Genomic DNA, 17,483 nt, shown 5'->3' on the forward strand with positions numbered 1-17,483 from the left:
GCGATGTCAGTCATTCCCTTTCCTATTACTACCTTTTTTAGGTGTTTTGGAAGATTTTCAACCCCAAAACGTGCATTTTCATGTTCCCTCTGGGCAAGCTCCCGAAGGATCAGGGGTGGGACCACCGCCTGATGTGCTGGTGTGACAGTCCATCCACTTTCTGTGAGCTTTAGGGAACTTAATTCGTTTGCGCTCTGCTGGGTCATATTTTGGGCTGAAACCTGACAAACCAACTTCTTTTTGTGGAATGACTGCGAGAACTGGAGACAGACCCAGCAGCCCCATCCCGCCAGGGAAACACATTTCAAGACCAATAAATAATTGCAACTTGCTTTCGACATATTCGGATTTTTCCGAACCATTAAATCCTTTGGAGTGAATAAAGAATTTTGGGAGGAAAGGGTTTTAAAAGACACCTTGTTTCGAATTTGATTTTTTTCCTTTTTTAACCCAAGCCATTCCTACCTCACTGATGGGGAGCTGCAGCCTTTCTCACCACCTGCACTCCCACCCACCCACTCAACCCACTGCCCCTGGAGCCCGCACGGCTCCCAGCACACAATTTGTCTGGGAGAGAGCACGGGCTGAGCCAAGGCAGCAGAGCCCGGAGCTGGCCTGACTTCCCTGGAGCACTGGAAAGGAGGAACTGCAGAGCCACGGACACACAGGGACACAGAGCAAAGCTGTGCTGAGAGGGTTTATTGATTATTGATGAGTGATGACGGAGGGGAAACGGCCCAGGGCTCCAAGGGGTCGGGGGGCTCCTCCGGGGGCGATCATCTCCTCACGGCCCTGGGGAGGAAAAGGACACGGCTCCTGCTCGCCCTGCAAGACAGAGCCCAGCCGGTGACCTCGGGTGGCCACGGGGCCACTGCTGGGCTCTGTCCCCAGCCCTGTCCCCGCGGGCACGGCTCACCTAGACCTTCAGAGCGGCAGCCACGCGCTTCGCCCGCAGAACGCTCTCCGCGAGCTCATCCAGATGGGGCTGGGGACAAAGGCAGCCTCAGAGACAGCCGGGGGGCACCGGGCCGGGCCGGGGGGCAGGGGAGGGCAGGGGGGGCCTCGGGGAAGGGGCTGCGGCAGCAGCGGGCTGCAGGAGCTGCCGTGCTCCTGCCCAGAGGCACCGGGCTCCTGGCCAAGGGCCACGGCCGGGCCAGGGGCCGCGTCCTGCCTCGCCCAGGGGCTCCTGGGCTGACGGGGATGGGGATGCAACGGGGGCCCCGGGGCAAAGGCTGCCCTGGGCAGGAGCCGTGGGGCGGGCTGGCGGCTGGGGGGACACGAGGGGGGCACCGGGCTGTGCTGGGACAAACTGGGATGGGCTGGGCTCCGGTGGCCGGGCGAGGGGAGGCTGTGACCGCGGCAGAACTCGTGGTACCCACCAGAGGCGACTCCAGGTACACGACATTGTCCAAATCCAGCTGCAGAGAGAGCGGGAGACCTCGCTGGTCACCGGGATGCCCCCGGGGCCGGCAGGGCATGGGGGCACCCAAGTGCCCCCCAGTTCCCTGAGGGGCCGCCCTCCCACGCCAGCACCCCACTCACCTCCCGCAGATCATCTCGGGTTCCTTCCAGGAGTGCCTGGCAAGGAGAACAAAGGCTGGGCCTGGGCTGGGCCCGCCGGGGCTGCGGGGGGACACGGGGGCAGGGAGCAGGGCGGAGGCAGGGCGATGGGAATTCAGGGAACTCAGGGCCTCCCAGGAGATCTGAGCGAGCCGGGCCAGGCCCAGAGCCCCCGAGCTGGGCTGGGCGCAGGGCCCCGGGGACGGGGCTGGCGCCTGGAAGGAGCAGGGCGCGAGGCACGGGGCAGGAGAGAGGAATTGGGGTGCGGGGCCACGGCAGAGCAGCGGAGGGCCTCGGTGGGGACAGGAGAGCGAGGGCGGCAGGGGACAAAACCCACGGGGCCGGGAGATGCTGTGGGAGTGGGGGGTGAGCCGGGGAACTGTCCAGGGGGACCCCTCTGCCCAGGGCAGGAGGAAAGGCAAAGCACTGAGGGGGCACATGGAAGGAAAGGCCTCGGGAATGGGCAGCGGGAGGGCGGCCGGGGACCCGGGGTGGGACACGGCGGAGGAGGGAGCAGAAGGGTGGGGGGCAGGCCGGGAAGGGCAGGATGTGGGGACAGCGTTTGGCGGGTGCCTCACCCTGGCCCGTGCCGGGGGGCACAGCAGGATGGAGAAGAGCAGGGCCACGCCGAGCACAGCCACCTTCATCTTCCTCTCGCTCTGGGCAGCGCTGGGTGAGGCTGCGGCAGGTGAGGAGCACCTTTATCCCTGCCGGGACTCCTCCCTGCACCCTCCCTGCCAGCCCCCGGGCCAAAGCCCGGCTTGGCACAGCCCCCAGCCCTGGCCACAAGCCCGGCCCTGGCCCAGAGTCCACCCCACCCCAGCTGTGGCACTGCTCCGGCCCCCTTGCCCGGCATCCCTCCAGCTTCCTGCACGGGGCAGCTGCCCCTGGAGGGGCCCGGGCACCTGGGGGGCCAGGGGGGGCAGGCAGGGAGCCAAAGGCACCTGGGCACCCTGTGGGGACAGCCCCCAGTGCAACACAGGCCATCCTCCAGCAGCCCCCAGAGCCAGATCCCCCATCTCCTGCTGCCCCTTCCCTCCCCGAGCTTTCCCTGTGGGGCAGCCCAGGGCTGAGCCCGGCCCCAAACCCAGCGTGTGGGGCAACCAGGGCAACAAGGGCCACGGCATCGGGGGGGGGGGGGACCGGCATCTCCGGTCCCGGGGGGCACTGGGGAGCGCTGGGCCCTGCTGGGCACCTGCAGGCAGGGCTGGGGCCGGGCAGTGGCTCAGCAGTGACAATTCCCACGTCCACGCGGCCCCGTATCCCTTTCCCCGCGGGTGCCCAAGCCGTGCCAGCTCCATCCCCAGAGCGGCGTCCAGAGGGGAACGGGCCCTGCCCTGCCCCTGGGCCTGTCACACCTGCAGCCCCTGAGCCCTCCCGGAGCACCTGGGCCGTGGCCCTGGCCCTGGGCCGAGGCCAGCGCTGGCCCTGAGCAGGGTGGGCCCATGCCAGGGCACGTGGGCAAGTGGCCAGCCGCCCCCAGGCAGCTAACTGGAGCTAACTGGGGTGACGGGGCTGCCCTGTGAGGAGGGGGGCTGTCGGTGCCCTGCCAGCACCTCTGACCAGCCCTGTTCAGCCAGGCCCTGGGGCACCGGGGGGACGCCGTCGGCCTTGGCCTTCCAGGAAGGAAAATCCGCGGTGCCGTGCTTCCCCAGGGCCGCCCACGGCTGCGGTTCCTGTTTGACATTCCGGGGCGTTAGTGAAGGGCTCTGCACCTCTCTTGCCCCAGGGACGGTGTGGATCCAGCAGGGAAGTGCGGGCCAGCTGGGAAAACATTCCAGGCCGCTGCCCGGGCTGTTTGCTCTGGACTCACCCAGGGAGCCGCAGGGCCCCCGGGGGAAGATTTTCCTGGGCAGTTTTGCTGCTTTGTGCCCACGCAGGAGAGAGCAGAGGGTCCCCGCGGGGGATTCCTGAGCACAGGGACACGAGCTGTGAGGCCTTTGGTGTGCTGAGGCCGCCTTGGAGGGGAATTGAGGACGTGTGTGCAGGGCCCTGGGCAGGGCATGGACGGATGGACGAGGCTCTCGCCGTCCCAGCTCCTGCAGTGCAATGTGGTGAGCCCCGGATCTGGGAAGAAATGGCGATGCCTGCTTCTAGAGCAGGAGGCTGAAGGATAGCTTTGTTAAAGCCATGCTATATTACATTGATATTTTATTTAAAGAGATGCTAAACTGTGGATTTCTTCTCTCTCTCGGGGTTCCTGGAGGTCAGGGTGACCCCAAGAGAGATCCAAAAAGAGTCTTTGCTTCCTTAGCCTGAACGTTGCCAAAGAAAAGTCTTGGAATGCTTCCAGTTGCTTTTCCAAGGTTGTTTATAATTTCTTTTCTACAATGTTTTCTCTCTGACCTGCCGAGATCCTCTCGGCAAGGCAGCCATGGCATTCTCCTCTCCCTCTCGGGCGGTGTTTACTTTTGATATCAACAGTTACGTATGCTATGTTTGCAGTTTATTACCAATAGCAAACATTTACGTTGGACAGTGTGTCCCTGCCTCAAACCAATGGAAAAGTGTCACCATCACAGCGAGACACGGAGGACAAGAAGAACAAGAGGAAGGTCAGGACACGCCAAATCCCTCCATCTTGTCCCCTGAACCCCTTATCTTAAAATCCCAAAATTCTACTTTTCCACCCTGTGTTAGTTCAACTATCACAATACTGAAAGCCTTGTGGCTTGTAATTCCTCACACAGAGCTGGCAGCTTTTCCCACAGGCTGGAATCGAAGCCACGGGTGGTTTTGAGTTGGTGCCAAGGTCTGCGAGCCCCCTGCCAGGGCCTGGAGACAGCCAGGGCAGCCAGAGGGGTGTGCTGGACTCTGACACGATACTATTCTACATCCTTACTTCTTACTTACTTATCTAACTAATTAATAAACTCGTGACTTTTGGTTGAGAGTCCGAGACACAGCTGGATCTGATTGGTTTCTGACCCCAAACAACTTTCACTAGAATCTAATTGAGTAATTACTTGAGGTAAATAATCTCTAGACGTCATTCCACATGGGGAAAACAAAGGAGTGGAGGTAAAGATTGTTTCCTCTTCTTCGCTTTGTGCTTTTCTAACCCCGAGAGAGAGAAAAACCCACAGTTTAGCATCTCTTTAAATAAAATATCAATGTAATATAGCATGGCTTTAACAAAGCTATCCTTCAGCCTCCTGCTCTAGAAGCAGGCATCGCCATTTCTTCCCAGATCCGGGGCTCACCACATTGCACTGCAGGAGCTGGGACGGCGAGAGCCTCGTCCATCCGTCCATGCCCTGCCCAGGGCCCTGCACACACGTCCTCAATTCCCCTCCAAGGCGGCCTCAGCACACCAAAGGCCTCACAGCTCGTGTCCCTCTGCTCAGGAATCCCCCGCGGGGACCCTCTGCTCTCTCCTGCGTGGGCACAAAGCAGCAAAACTGCCCAGGAAAATCTTCCCCCGGGGGCCCTGCGGCTCCCTGGGTGAGTCCAGAGCAAACAGCCCGGGCAGCGGCCTGGAATGTTTTCCCAGCTGGCCCGCACTTCCCTGCTGGATCCACACCGTCCCTGGGGCAAGAGAGGTGCAGAGCCCTTCACTAACGCCCCGGAATGTCAAACAGGAACCACAGCCGTGGGCGGCCCTGGGGAAGCACGGCACCGCGGATTTTCCTTCCTGGAAGGCCAAGGCCGACGGCGTCCCCCCGGTGCCCCAGGGCCTGGCTGAACAGGGCTGGTCAGAGGTGCTGGCAGGGCACCGACAGCCCCCCTCCTCACAGGGCAGCCCCGTCACCCCAGTTAGCTCCAGTTAGCTGCCTGGGGGCGGCTGGCCACTTGCCCACGTGCCCTGGCATGGGCCCACCCTGCTCAGGGCCAGCGCTGGCCTCGGCCCAGGGCCAGGGCCACGGCCCAGGTGCTCCGGGAGGGCTCAGGGGCTGCAGGTGTGACAGGCCCAGGGGCAGGGCAGGGCCCGTTCCCCTCTGGACGCCGCTCTGGGGATGGAGCTGGCACGGCTTGGGCACCCGCGGGGAAAGGGATACGGGGCCGCGTGGACGTGGGAATTGTCACTGCTGAGCCACTGCCCGGCCCCAGCCCTGCCTGCAGGTGCCCAGCAGGGCCCAGCGCTCCCCAGTGCCCCCCGGGACCGGAGATGCCGGTCCCCCCCCCGATGCCCCGATGCCGTGGCCCTTGTTGCCCTGGTTGCCCCACACGCTGGGTTTGGGGCCGGGCTCAGCCCTGGGCTGCCCCACAGGGAAAGCTCGGGGAGGGAAGGGGCAGCAGGAGATGGGGGATCTGGCTCTGGGGGCTGCTGGAGGATGGCCTGTGTTGCACTGGGGGCTGTCCCCACAGGGTGCCCAGGTGCCTTTGGCTCCCTGCCTGCCCCCCCTGGCCCCCCAGGTGCCCGGGCCCCTCCAGGGGCAGCTGCCCCGTGCAGGAAGCTGGAGGGATGCCGGGCAAGGGGGCCGGAGCCGTGCCACAGCTGGGGTGGGGTGGACTCTGGGCCAGGGCCGGGCTTGTGGCCAGGGCTGGGGGCTGTGCCAAGCCGGGCTTTGGCCCGGGGGCTGGCAGGGAGGGTGCAGGGAGGAGTCCCGGCAGGGATAAAGGTGCTCCTCACCTGCCGCAGCCTCACCCAGCGCTGCCCAGAGCGAGAGGAAGATGAAGGTGGCTGTGCTCGGCGTGGCCCTGCTCTTCTCCATCCTGCTGTGCCCCCCGGCACGGGCCAGGGTGAGGCACCCGCCAAACGCTGTCCCCACATCCTGCCCTTCCCGGCCTGCCCCCCACCCTTCTGCTCCCTCCTCCGCCGTGTCCCACCCCGGGTCCCCGGCCGCCCTCCCGCTGCCCATTCCCGAGGCCTTTCCTTCCATGTGCCCCCTCAGTGCTTTGCCTTTCCTCCTGCCCTGGGCAGAGGGGTCCCCCTGGACAGTTCCCCGGCTCACCCCCCACTCCCACAGCATCTCCCGGCCCCGTGGGTTTTGTCCCCTGCCGCCCTCGCTCTCCTGTCCCCACCGAGGCCCTCCGCTGCTCTGCCGTGGCCCCCGCACCCCAATTCCTCTCTCCTGCCCCGTGCCTCGCGCCCTGCTCCTTCCAGGCGCCAGCCCCGTCCCCGGGGCCCTGCGCCCAGCCCAGCTCGGGGGCTCTGGGCCTGGCCCGGCTCGCTCAGATCTCCTGGGAGGCCCTGAGTTCCCTGAATTCCCATCGCCCTGCCTCCGCCCTGCTCCCTGCCCCCGTGTCCCCCCGCAGCCCCGGCGGGCCCAGCCCAGGCCCAGCCTTTGTTCTCCTTGCCAGGCACTCCTGGAAGGAACCCGAGATGATCTGCGGGAGGTGAGTGGGGTGCTGGCGTGGGAGGGCGGCCCCTCAGGGAACTGGGGGGCACTTGGGTGCCCCCATGCCCTGCCGGCCCCGGGGGCATCCCGGTGACCAGCGAGGTCTCCCGCTCTCTCTGCAGCTGGATTTGGACAATGTCGTGTACCTGGAGTCGCCTCTGGTGGGTACCACGAGTTCTGCCGCGGTCACAGCCTCCCCTCGCCCGGCCACCGGAGCCCAGCCCATCCCAGTTTGTCCCAGCACAGCCCGGTGCCCCCCTCGTGTCCCCCCAGCCGCCAGCCCGCCCCACGGCTCCTGCCCAGGGCAGCCTTTGCCCCGGGGCCCCCGTTGCATCCCCATCCCCGTCAGCCCAGGAGCCCCTGGGCGAGGCAGGACGCGGCCCCTGGCCCGGCCGTGGCCCTTGGCCAGGAGCCCGGTGCCTCTGGGCAGGAGCACGGCAGCTCCTGCAGCCCGCTGCTGCCGCAGCCCCTTCCCCGAGGCCCCCCCTGCCCTCCCCTGCCCCCCGGCCCGGCCCGGTGCCCCCCGGCTGTCTCTGAGGCTGCCTTTGTCCCCAGCCCCATCTGGATGAGCTCGCGGAGAGCGTTCTGCGGGCGAAGCGCGTGGCTGCCGCTCTGAAGGTCTAGGTGAGCCGTGCCCGCGGGGACAGGGCTGGGGACAGAGCCCAGCAGTGGCCCCGTGGCCACCCGAGGTCACCGGCTGGGCTCTGTCTTGCAGGGCGAGCAGGAGCCGTGTCCTTTTCCTCCCCAGGGCCGTGAGGAGATGATCGCCCCCGGAGGAGCCCCCCGACCCCTTGGAGCCCTGGGCCGTTTCCCCTCCGTCATCACTCATCAATAATCAATAAACCCTCTCAGCACAGCTTTGCTCTGTGTCCCTGTGTGTCCGTGGCTCTGCAGTTCCTCCTTTCCAGTGCTCCAGGGAAGTCAGGCCAGCTCCGGGCTCTGCTGCCTTGGCTCAGCCCGTGCTCTCTCCCAGACAAATTGTGTGCTGGGAGCCGTGCGGGCTCCAGGGGCAGTGGGTTGAGTGGGTGGGTGGGAGTGCAGGTGGTGAGAAAGGCTGCAGCTCCCCATCAGTGAGGTAGGAGTGGCTTGGGTTAAAAAAGGAAAAAAATCAAATTCGAAACAAGGTGTCTTTTAAAACCCTTTCCTCCCAAAATTCTTTATTCACTCCAAAGGATTTAATGGTCCGAAAAAATCCGAATATGTCGAAAGCAAGTTGCAATTATTTATTGGTCTTGAAATGTGTTTCCCTGGCGGGATGGGGCTGTCTCCAGGGCTCTGTGGGGTTTCCTCGGACACGGTCGCCTGTCATGCCCGGCCACGGTGGGCTGCAGCCGCGGCGGCGTCCCGGAGAAGGGCCAGTGGCTCTCCCTGGCTCTGGGGTCACTCTTGGCTCCACGGGCTGCGGCAGGAGCTGGGTGGATTTCGGGCTGGGAAGAATGATGATGTCTATTCCAGAAGGCCGAATGATTTCTTTATTGTAATTATGTCATAATACATTAATGTGCTATATAAAAGAGGACACTAAATACTACATGCTGCTTTCTCTCACTATCATATCTCACTAACCCACAACTCGTGACCCTTCCCAGGCACTCCTGGAAGGAACCCGAGTCCTTCCAGTTCTCCAGAGCCCAGACACACTGGATTGGATTGGATTGGATTGGATTGGATTGGATTGGATTGGATTGGCCATCAGGCCCAAGCAATCCACCGCGGTCCAACCAAGCGCTCACTCTGGGTAAACAATTCCCCAAACGCATTCCACAAGGGAAAAGCAAGGAGCAGAAACAGAAATTGTTTTCCCTTTAATTTCTCTCTGTGCACCTCAATAAAAGATCTTGAGAGAGAGAGAGAGAGAGAAATGTGCTGGCCACAAACAGCTTCCCCTGGAGCGGGGAGAGCTGAAGCTCGGAGCCGCCTGGAGCCCGAGGAGCCCCGGGCACCGCCGAGCTCGGGTTTTATGGAGCACTTGTAGGAGGAGGGCTTGGGGAAGGCAGTCTAGGGTTGCCGTGGGAAACAGCAGTTGTATGATCCCCCCACCCCTTTTGTAAGAGAATTGTACCCTCCCCCTGTCCTGTCAGTTATTGTTCAAGTCTGCCCCTGAGCCTAGAATCTTCTCTGTTCCACGTTTTCCCTTTGGTTCTTCCACCAAGAACACTCCTTTCCCTTTTCCCCACTGGTTAATGTTGTATTTCCCCTCCCTTTAGCCCTCTCCCGATTGTACCCTCGAATGCTAAACCCTCCTACCCCTACGCAGTAAAAGAATCCTCACCCCGCCCCTCGGGGCTCTCGGAATCTGCCTCCCTTCTGCTTCGTCGTCTCCCTGTTTGCCCCTTCTGCGACCCTTCAATAAACGAGCAGGATTTCAGCAGCCCGAGTGTCCCTCCCGTTCTCCTGGTGGACCCTCAGATGTACCAGCTATCCGAGCTTCGTGCCGAGTGGCTAAAAGCCCCCGCGGCTCGGCAAGCATGAGAAGCGGGCTCAGTGTGGTGATAAACTGTGGTAACTTGTTTGTTCATCGAAGAATTGGAATATTAAAGGAGGAAATATAAAATTAAAGTGTGAGGGACCAGCCTGCTTGTTAGGAGATAGGGGAAGTGTGATAAACTGTGGTAACTTGTTTGTTCATCAAAAGAATTGGGATATTAAAGGGGGAAATCTAAAATTAAAGTGTGAGGGACCAGCCTGCTTGTTAGGAGATAGGGGAAGCATCTGTGAGGTTGGGAAACAGCAACTTGTGGGTTTTACTGAAAAAAAAAAAAAAAAAAAAGGGACAATAAAGAAGCAACTGCTACAAACCGCAAGGCTACAGACATATTGCAAAACCGCAAGACCACAAGTATGATTTGTTATGAATAAATTGATTAATCACCATTTAGGGAGCTTTTCTTAGCTTCTCTTGCAGACACAGGCTAAGGATGTTGGGGGATGGCCGGAGCTGATTATGAAATCAGCGACCACCAGGCAACGGCCACCGGACTGGACAACGTAGGAGTGCTCCGGGTACGCCCATCACTGTCCGGAGCCGATTGTGAAACCAACGATCACCTGCCTCGACACAACGCAGACACGATGCAGAGGGATGCTCAAGCTACGCCCACCGCTATCGCAAGAGACGCGAATGAAGAAACCTCCAAGAAACTATAAAAGAGACTGAATAAGGGGGGTGGGGTGTGGGGCACTGCAGTGTGGGACACTGCAGGAGGGGCGGTTAGGAGACCCCTACCCACCCAGCGCTGTTTTGCTTGCTACTGCTTGCTGAAATTAATAAAATTCTAATTGACCTTAAAAAGGCCGAATCAAATTATTCGCCTCGATTTATCACAGCAGGGAAGGCTCCAGAACAGGGATGGGGAGCGCTGGAATGCAGGACTAGAAGGGCAAAAAAGGGGAGGGATATAAAGCGGGAATAATCCAGCCTGGGGAAACGCAGCGGCCACTCCTGAGAAGATGAATTCCTGAAGACAGTGCTGGCATCCCCGGCGGCCCGCGCTGCTCCTGCTGGATTTTCTGTCCCGCGCTGTTCCTGCTGGATTTTCTGTGCCGCGCTGTTCCTGCCGGATTTTCTGTTCTGCGCTGTTCCTGCTGGATTTTCTGTCCCGCGCTGTTCCTGCTGGATTTTCTGTCCCGCGCTGTTCCTGCTGGATTTTCTGTCCCGTGCCTTCCAGACTGGCCCTGAACAGCCAAGGTTTTTTTTGCTGTCAGCTGCTCACGGCGCCGCGGTCCGCTGGGCACAGGGGCGGCACACGCCGCTGCTGCCGCTGCCGCTGCTGCTGCTTTTGCCTTTTGCTTCTGCTTTTTGCTTTTGCTTTTGCTTCTGCTTCTGCTTTTTCCTTTTGCTTCTGCTTTTTGTTTTTCCTTTTGCTTCTGCTTTTTCCTTTTCCTTCTGCTTTTGCTTTTTGCTTTTGCTTTTTGCTTTTGATTTTTCCTTTTCCTTCTGCTTTTGCTTTTTGCTTTTGCTTTTTCCTTTTGCTTTTGCTTCTGCTTTTGCTTTTTCTTTTGCTTCTGCTTTTGCTTTTTCCTTCTGCTTTTTCCTTTTGCTTTTTGCTTTTGCTTTTGCTTCTGCTTTTGGATTTTCCTTTTGCTTTTTGCTTTTGCTTCTGCTTTTGCTTTTTGCTTTTGGTTTTTCCTTTTGCTTCTGCTTCTGCTTTTGCCTTTGCTTTTTCCTTTTGCTTTTTGCTTCTGCTTTTGCTTTTGTTTTTGCTTTTGCTTTTTCCTTTTGCTTTTTGCTTTTGCTTCTGCTTTTGGTTTTTCCTTTTGCTTTTTGCTTTTGCTTCTGCTTTTGCTTTTGCTCTCGCTCTTGCTTTTTCCTTTTGCTTTTTTCTTTTCCTTTTGCTTTTTCCTTTTGCTTCTGCTTTTGCTTTTTCCTTTTGCTTTTGCTCTCGCTCTTGCTTTTTCCTTTTGCTTTTCCTTTTGGTTCTGGTTTTGCTGTTGTTTTCACCTTTGCTCTCTGCCCTGGCTCCTGCCCCCGCCTGCCTTTGCTCTGACTTTATCCTGGGCTGTTTTTCTCTCCCTTTCCCGGCCTGGGACGTCGGAGAACGCCCCGAGCTCGCGTTTTGTGCTCTGCAGATCACAGAAATCACATTTGTGATCACAGAAATCACATTTGTGCTCTGCAGATCACAAAAATCACATTTGTGCTCTGCAGATCACAGAAATCACATTTGTGCTCTGCAGATCACAGAAATCACATTTGTGATCACAAAAATCACATTTGTGCTCTGCAGATCACAGAAATCACATTTGTGATTCCGGGGGGAGCGACAACAGAGCGACCCCCCCCCCCCCCCGGGAGAGAGCCCTGGCCCCGCCCCCAATGACGTCACGCATTAATCACTCCTCCCTCCTTAATTAATCATTCATTAAGGGCACTTTATTGGTCACTGAAGGCCCCGCCCCCTCCGCGGGGGGGCAGTTGGTCACTCGGTTGGTCACTCGGGGGGCAGTTGGTCACTGAGGGGGTCAAGGGGTCACTCAGTGGTCACCCAGCGGTCAGTGATGGTCGGTGATGGTCAGTGTCCCCCGGGGTGGTCACTCAAGTGGTCACTCAGTGGCCAGTGTCCTCAGGGGTGGTCACTCAAGTGGTCAGTTGGTCACTCAGCGGTCACTTCTCCCCATCTGGGCATTCCAGGGCATTGTGGGGTCAGTGGGTGGTCAGTGATGGTCAGTTAGCGGTCAGTGATGGTCAGTGGGTGGTCAGTGATGGTCAGTGAGGGGTCAGTGAGGGGTCAGTGGTGGTCAGTGGGCGGTCAGTGATGGTCAGTGAGGGGTCAGTGATGGTCAGTGGGTGGTCAGTGATGGTCAGTGAGGGGTCAGTGAGGGGTCAGTGGTGGTCAGTGGTGGTCAGTGATGGTCAGTGAGGGGTCAGTGATGGTCAGTGGGTGGTCAGTGATGGTCAGTGATGGTCAGTGATGGTCAGTGATGGTCAGTGGGTGGTCAGTGGGTGGTCAGTGATGGTCAGTGAGGGGTCAGTGAGGGGTCAGTGATGGTCAGTGGGTGGTCAGTGATGGTCAGTGGGTGGTCAGTGGTGGTCAGTGATGGTCAGTGTCACAGAGGGGGTACCCAGGGCGTGGTCAGCCAGGCGGTCACTTGGTCACTCAGCGGTCACTTCTCCCCATCCGGCCACTGCAGGCACCACTCCAGCGCGTTCCGGAACATTCTCAGCCAGGGCCCGTTGCCGGTCTTGCTCCGGCCGTCTGCGGCCGCCGTCCGGCCGGCCCACGGGCACTGCCAGGCCCGCACTGACCGCTCGGGGTGCGGCATGGCCGCCAGGTGCCGGCCGCAGGGCGACACCAGCGCGGCCACGCCCTGGCCGGAGCCGTTGGGGTTCAGGGGGTAGCGCTCGGTGGGGTCGCCGCGGTCATCGACGTAGCGCAGCGCGGCCAGGCCGGACCGGACACAGCGGTCAAGGGCCGAGGGCGGCCGGAACTGGAAACGGCCTGGGAAAGACCAGTTCAACCAGTTAGGGACCGGTTAGAGACTGGTTAGAGACTGGTTAGAGACCAGTAATGGTCAGTGGTCACTCCACGGTCATTGATGGAGAGCGGCCAGGCCGGACCGGACACAGCGGTCAAGGGCCGAGGGCGGCCGGAACTGGAAACGGCCTGGGAAAGACCAGTTCAACCAGTTAGGGACCGGTTAGAGACTGGTTAGAGACTGGTTAGAGACCAGTAATGGTCAGTGGTCACTCCACGGTCATTGATGGAGAGTGGCCAGGCCGGACCGGACACAGCGGTCAAGGGCCGAGGGCGGCCGGAACTGGAAACGGCCTGGGAAAGACCAGTTCAACCAGTTAGGGACTGGTTAGAGACTGGTTAGAGACCGGTTAGACCAGTTAGAGACTGGTTAGAGACCAGTTAAACCAGTTAGAGACTGGTTAGAGACCAGTTAAACCAGTTAGAGACTGGTTAGAGACCGGTTAAACCAGTTAGAGACCAGTTAGAGATTGGCTGAACCAGTTAGGGATGAGTCAGACCAGTTAAACCAGTTAGAGAGCAGTTAAACTGGTTAGAAAAAAGTTAGAGACCAGTTAGAAACCAGTTCCAGCCCAGTTCCACCAGTCAAACCAGTAACACACCAGTGACAGCAGGGAGAGCCCAGTGCTCCCAGTATAACCAGTATAACCAGTATAACCAGTATAACCAGTGCTCCCAGTTCACCTTCCCCGTGTGCCACCCAGACGCCCAGGCGCGCCCCGGCCGTGCCCCAGTGCCCTCCCAGTATAACCAGTATAACCAGTGCTCCCAGTTCACCTTCCCCGTGTGCCACCCAGACGCCCAGGCGTGCCCCGGCCGTGCCCCAGTGCCCTCCCAGTATAACCAGTGCTCCCAGTTCACCTTCCCCGTGTGCCACCCAGACGCCCAGGCGTGCCCCGGCCGTGCCCCAGTGCCCTCCCAGTATAACCAGTATAACCAGTGCTCCCAGTTCACCTTCCCCGTGTGCCACCCAGACGCCCAGGCGTGCCCCGGCCGTGCCCCAGTGCCCTCCCAGTATAACCAGTGCTCCCAGTTCACCTTCCCCGTGTGCCACCCAGACGCCCAGGCGTGCCCCGGCCGTGCCCCAGTGCCCTCCCAGTATAACCAGTATAACCAGTGCTCCCAGTTCACCTTCCCCGTGTGCCACCCAGACGCCCAGGCGTGCCCCGGCCGTGCCCCAGTGCCCTCCCAGTATAACCAGTGCTCCCAGTTCACCTTCCCCGTGTGCCACCCAGACGCCCAGGCGTGCCCCGGCCGTGCCCCAGTGCCCTCCCAGTATAACCAGTGCTCCCAGTTCACCTTCCCCGTGTGCCACCCAGACGCCCAGGCGTGCCCCGGCCATGCCGCGCAGCAGCAGCGCCGGGCCCGGCTCCACGCGCACGGTGACGAAGCGCGACTCGAAGCGCCCCGAGAGGTTCCGCTCCAGCGCCACCGCCGCGCCCTCGCCGCCGTCACCTGCTGGGGAACGTCACCCGAGTGGCACCAGGGCTTGGGGACAGCCAGGGGACAGCCAGGGGACACCGAGGGGACACCGAGGGGACAGTGAGGGGACACCGTGGGGACACCTTGGGGACAGCCCCAGGACACCATGGGGACAGCCAGGGGACAGCTTGGGGACAGGGAGGGGACACCTTGGGGACACCTTGGGGACAGCCCCGGGACACCGGGGGGACAACCAAGGGACAGCCAGGGGACAGCCAGGGGACAGCTTGGGGACATCGAGGGCACAGCCAGGGGACAGCCAGGGGACATCGAGGGGACACCTTGGGGACAGTCAGGGGACATCGAGGGGACACCTTGGGGACACCTTGGGCACAGCCAGGGGACAGCCCCAGGACACCTTGGGGACACCTTGGGGACACCTTGGGGACAGCCCCGGGACATCGTGGGGACAGCCAGGGGACAGCCAGGGGACAGCCCCGGGACACCGAGGGGACAGCCCCGGGACACCGTGGGGACAACCAAGGGACAGCTTGGGGACAGCCAGGGGACAGCAAGGGGACATCGAGGGCACACCTTGGGGACATCGAGGGCACAGCCAGGGGACAGCCCCAGGACACCTTGGGGACATCAAGGGGACAGCCAGGGGACAGGGAGGGGACACCATGGGGACACCTTGGGGACATCAAGGGGACAGCCAGGGGACACCTTGGGGACATCGAGGGGACACCGTGGGGACAGCCCCGGGACGGCTCCCAAAAGGGAAACCCCAAAGGGACAAAGCTGGGGACACTTCTGGGGACACCTCAGGTGACCCAGGTGTGACCCAGGTGTGACCCAGGTGTGACCCAGGTGGCATTGAGGTCACACAGGTCACACAGGTGACACAGGTGTGACCCAGGTGACATTGAGGTCACACAGGTGTCACAGGTGTCACAGGTGACACAGGTGATGTTGAGGTGACCGAGGTGACCCAGGTGTGACACAGGTGTGACACAGGTGTGACACAGGTGACACAGGTGACACTGAGGTCACACAGGTGTGACCCAGGAGACACAGGTGACACAGGTATGACCCAGGTGTGACCCAGGTGTGACCCAGGTGACACTGAGGTCACACAGGTGTCCCCCAGGTATGACACAGGTGACACAGGTGTGTCCCAGGTGTGTCCCAGGTGTGACCCAGGTGTGACCCAGGTGTGACACAGGTGACCCAGGTGTGACCCAGGTGTGACCCAGGTGTGACCCAGGTGACCCAGGTGTGACACAGGTGTGACCCAGGTGTGACACTCACCTGGCGGCCCCACCCAGCCCAGCAGCGCCATCAGCTGGCAGCCGTTGCACACGCCCAGGCTGAAGGTGTCGGGCCGGCGCCGGAAGCGCTCCAGCCGCGCCCGCGCCGCCGCGTTGAACCGCACGGCGGCCGCCCAGCCTGGGAAAAACGGGGGGAAAACGCGGGGATTTGGGAAAAACGGGGGGAAAACACGGGGATTTGGGAAAAACGGGGAAAAATGGGGGGAAAAAACACCGGGGATTTGGGAAAAATGGGGGAAAAAAACACCGGGGATTTGGGAAAAATAGGGGAAAAACACCGGGGATTTGGGGAAAAACGGGGGGAAAACACCGGGGATTTGAGAAAACTGGGGAAAAACGGGGGGAAAAACAATGGGGATTTGGGAAAAATGGGAGAAAACACCGGGGATTTGGGAAAATTGGGGAAAAACACCGGGGATTTGGGAAAAACGGGGAAAAACGGGGGAAAAAACACCGGGGATTTGGGAAAAATGGGGAAAAACGGGGGGAAAGACAACGGGGATTTGGGAAAAATGGGAGAAAACACCGGGGATTTGGGAAAACTGGGAAAAACACCGGGGATTTGGGAAAAATGGGGAAAAACACCGGGGATTTGGGAAAATTGGGGAAAAACACCGGGGATTTGGGAAAAACGGGGGAAAAACGCGGGGATTTGGGAAAAACGGGGAAAAACGGGGGGAAAAAACACCAGGGATTTGGGAAAAATGGGGAAAAACACCGGGGATTTGGGAAAAATGGGGAAAAAACAGCGGGGATTTGGGAAAAATGGGGAAACTGGGGGGGTTTTGTGGAATTTTTGGGATTTTTCTCCCCCGTTTTTGTGGAATTTCAGATTTTAGGGGTTTCTGGGGGTAATTTTTGGGTATTTTTGTGGAATTTCCGGGCGTTTTTGTTGAGTTTTTTGGGATTTTGGGGGGATTTTTTGGGGATTTTTGTGGAATTTTTATGGAATTTGGGATTTTAGGATTGTGGGGGTTTTGGGGTCATTTTTGGGGTTTTTTGGTAGATTTTTTTTTTTTTTTTGTGGAATTTTTGTGGATTTTCTCCCCATTTTTTGTGGAATTTGGTATTTTAAGGATTTGGGGGTTTTGGGGAGTTGCGGTTTTTTGTAGAATTTTTTGGGGGATTTTTTTCCGGGGTTTTGGTATTTTTGTGGATTTTTTTGGGGGTATTTTCTCCCCGTTTTTGCGCAATTCGGGATTTCAGGATTTTGGGGGTTTCTGGGGGTCATTTTCGGGAGTTTTTCTGGAATTTCTGGGGATTTTTTAGGGATTTTCATGTTGGTTTTTTTTTTAATTTTTTTGGGGATTTTCTCCCCGTTTTTGCGCAATTCGGGGTTTCAGGATTTTGGGGGTTTCTGGGGTTTTTTTGGGGTCCCAGACTCACCCTTAGCCGAGCCCAGGACGTCGGCGTAGCTGAAGCCCCCGACGAAGACGAGACCCCGGAACCCGTCCAGGGAGGCGGCGCCGGCGCAGAGGTCCTGGGTGGTCACGTCCCACACCTGGCGCGGGGTTTTGGGGTGGTTCGGGCACTTTTGGGGTGCTTTGGGCACTTTTGGGGTGGTTCGGGGTGGTTTGGGCACTTCTGGGGTGGTTTGGGCACTTTTGGGGTGGTTTGGGCTGTTTTGGGGTGGTTTGGGCAGTTTTGGGGTGCTTTGGGCACTTTTGGGGTGGTTTGGGCACTTTTGGCGTGGTTTGGGCACTTTTGGGGTGGTTTTGGGCACTTTTGGGGTGGTTCGGGCACTTTTGGCGTGGTTTGGGCACTTTTGGGGTGCTTTGGGCACTTTTGGGGTGGTTCGGGCACTTTTGGGGTGGTTTTGGGCACTTTTGGGGTGGTTCGGGCACTTTTGGGGTGCTTTGGGCACTTTTGGGGTGGTTTGGGCTGTTTTGGGCAGTTTTGGGGTGGTTTGGGCA

At 59.7% G+C, this 17,483-nt stretch overlaps 1 protein-coding gene across 1 annotated transcript in view; it reads right to left on the reverse strand.

Moving 5' to 3' along the window:
- Positions 1-11,693: 11,693 nt before the first annotated feature.
- The window catches only part of PFAS (phosphoribosylformylglycinamidine synthase), a 35,189-nt gene continuing 29,399 nt past the window's right edge, over positions 11,694-17,483 (reverse strand). The window contains exons 25-30 of the mRNA XM_053933184.1: positions 16,957-17,071; positions 15,551-15,688; positions 14,117-14,275; positions 13,061-13,111; positions 12,901-12,946; positions 11,694-12,795 (exon numbers count right to left, since the gene is read on the reverse strand). Of these exons, the coding sequence (XP_053789159.1) occupies positions 12,447-12,795; positions 12,901-12,946; positions 13,061-13,111; positions 14,117-14,275; positions 15,551-15,688; positions 16,957-17,071 (858 nt within the window). The 3' untranslated portion in view covers positions 11,694-12,446. The remainder of the gene's footprint in view (positions 12,796-12,900; positions 12,947-13,060; positions 13,112-14,116; positions 14,276-15,550; positions 15,689-16,956; positions 17,072-17,483) is intronic.

This window comes from Vidua chalybeata, assembly GCF_026979565.1.
Source record: "Vidua chalybeata isolate OUT-0048 chromosome 36 unlocalized genomic scaffold, bVidCha1 merged haplotype SUPER_36_unloc_2, whole genome shotgun sequence".
NCBI classification, from domain to species: Eukaryota; Metazoa; Chordata; class Aves; order Passeriformes; family Viduidae; genus Vidua; species Vidua chalybeata.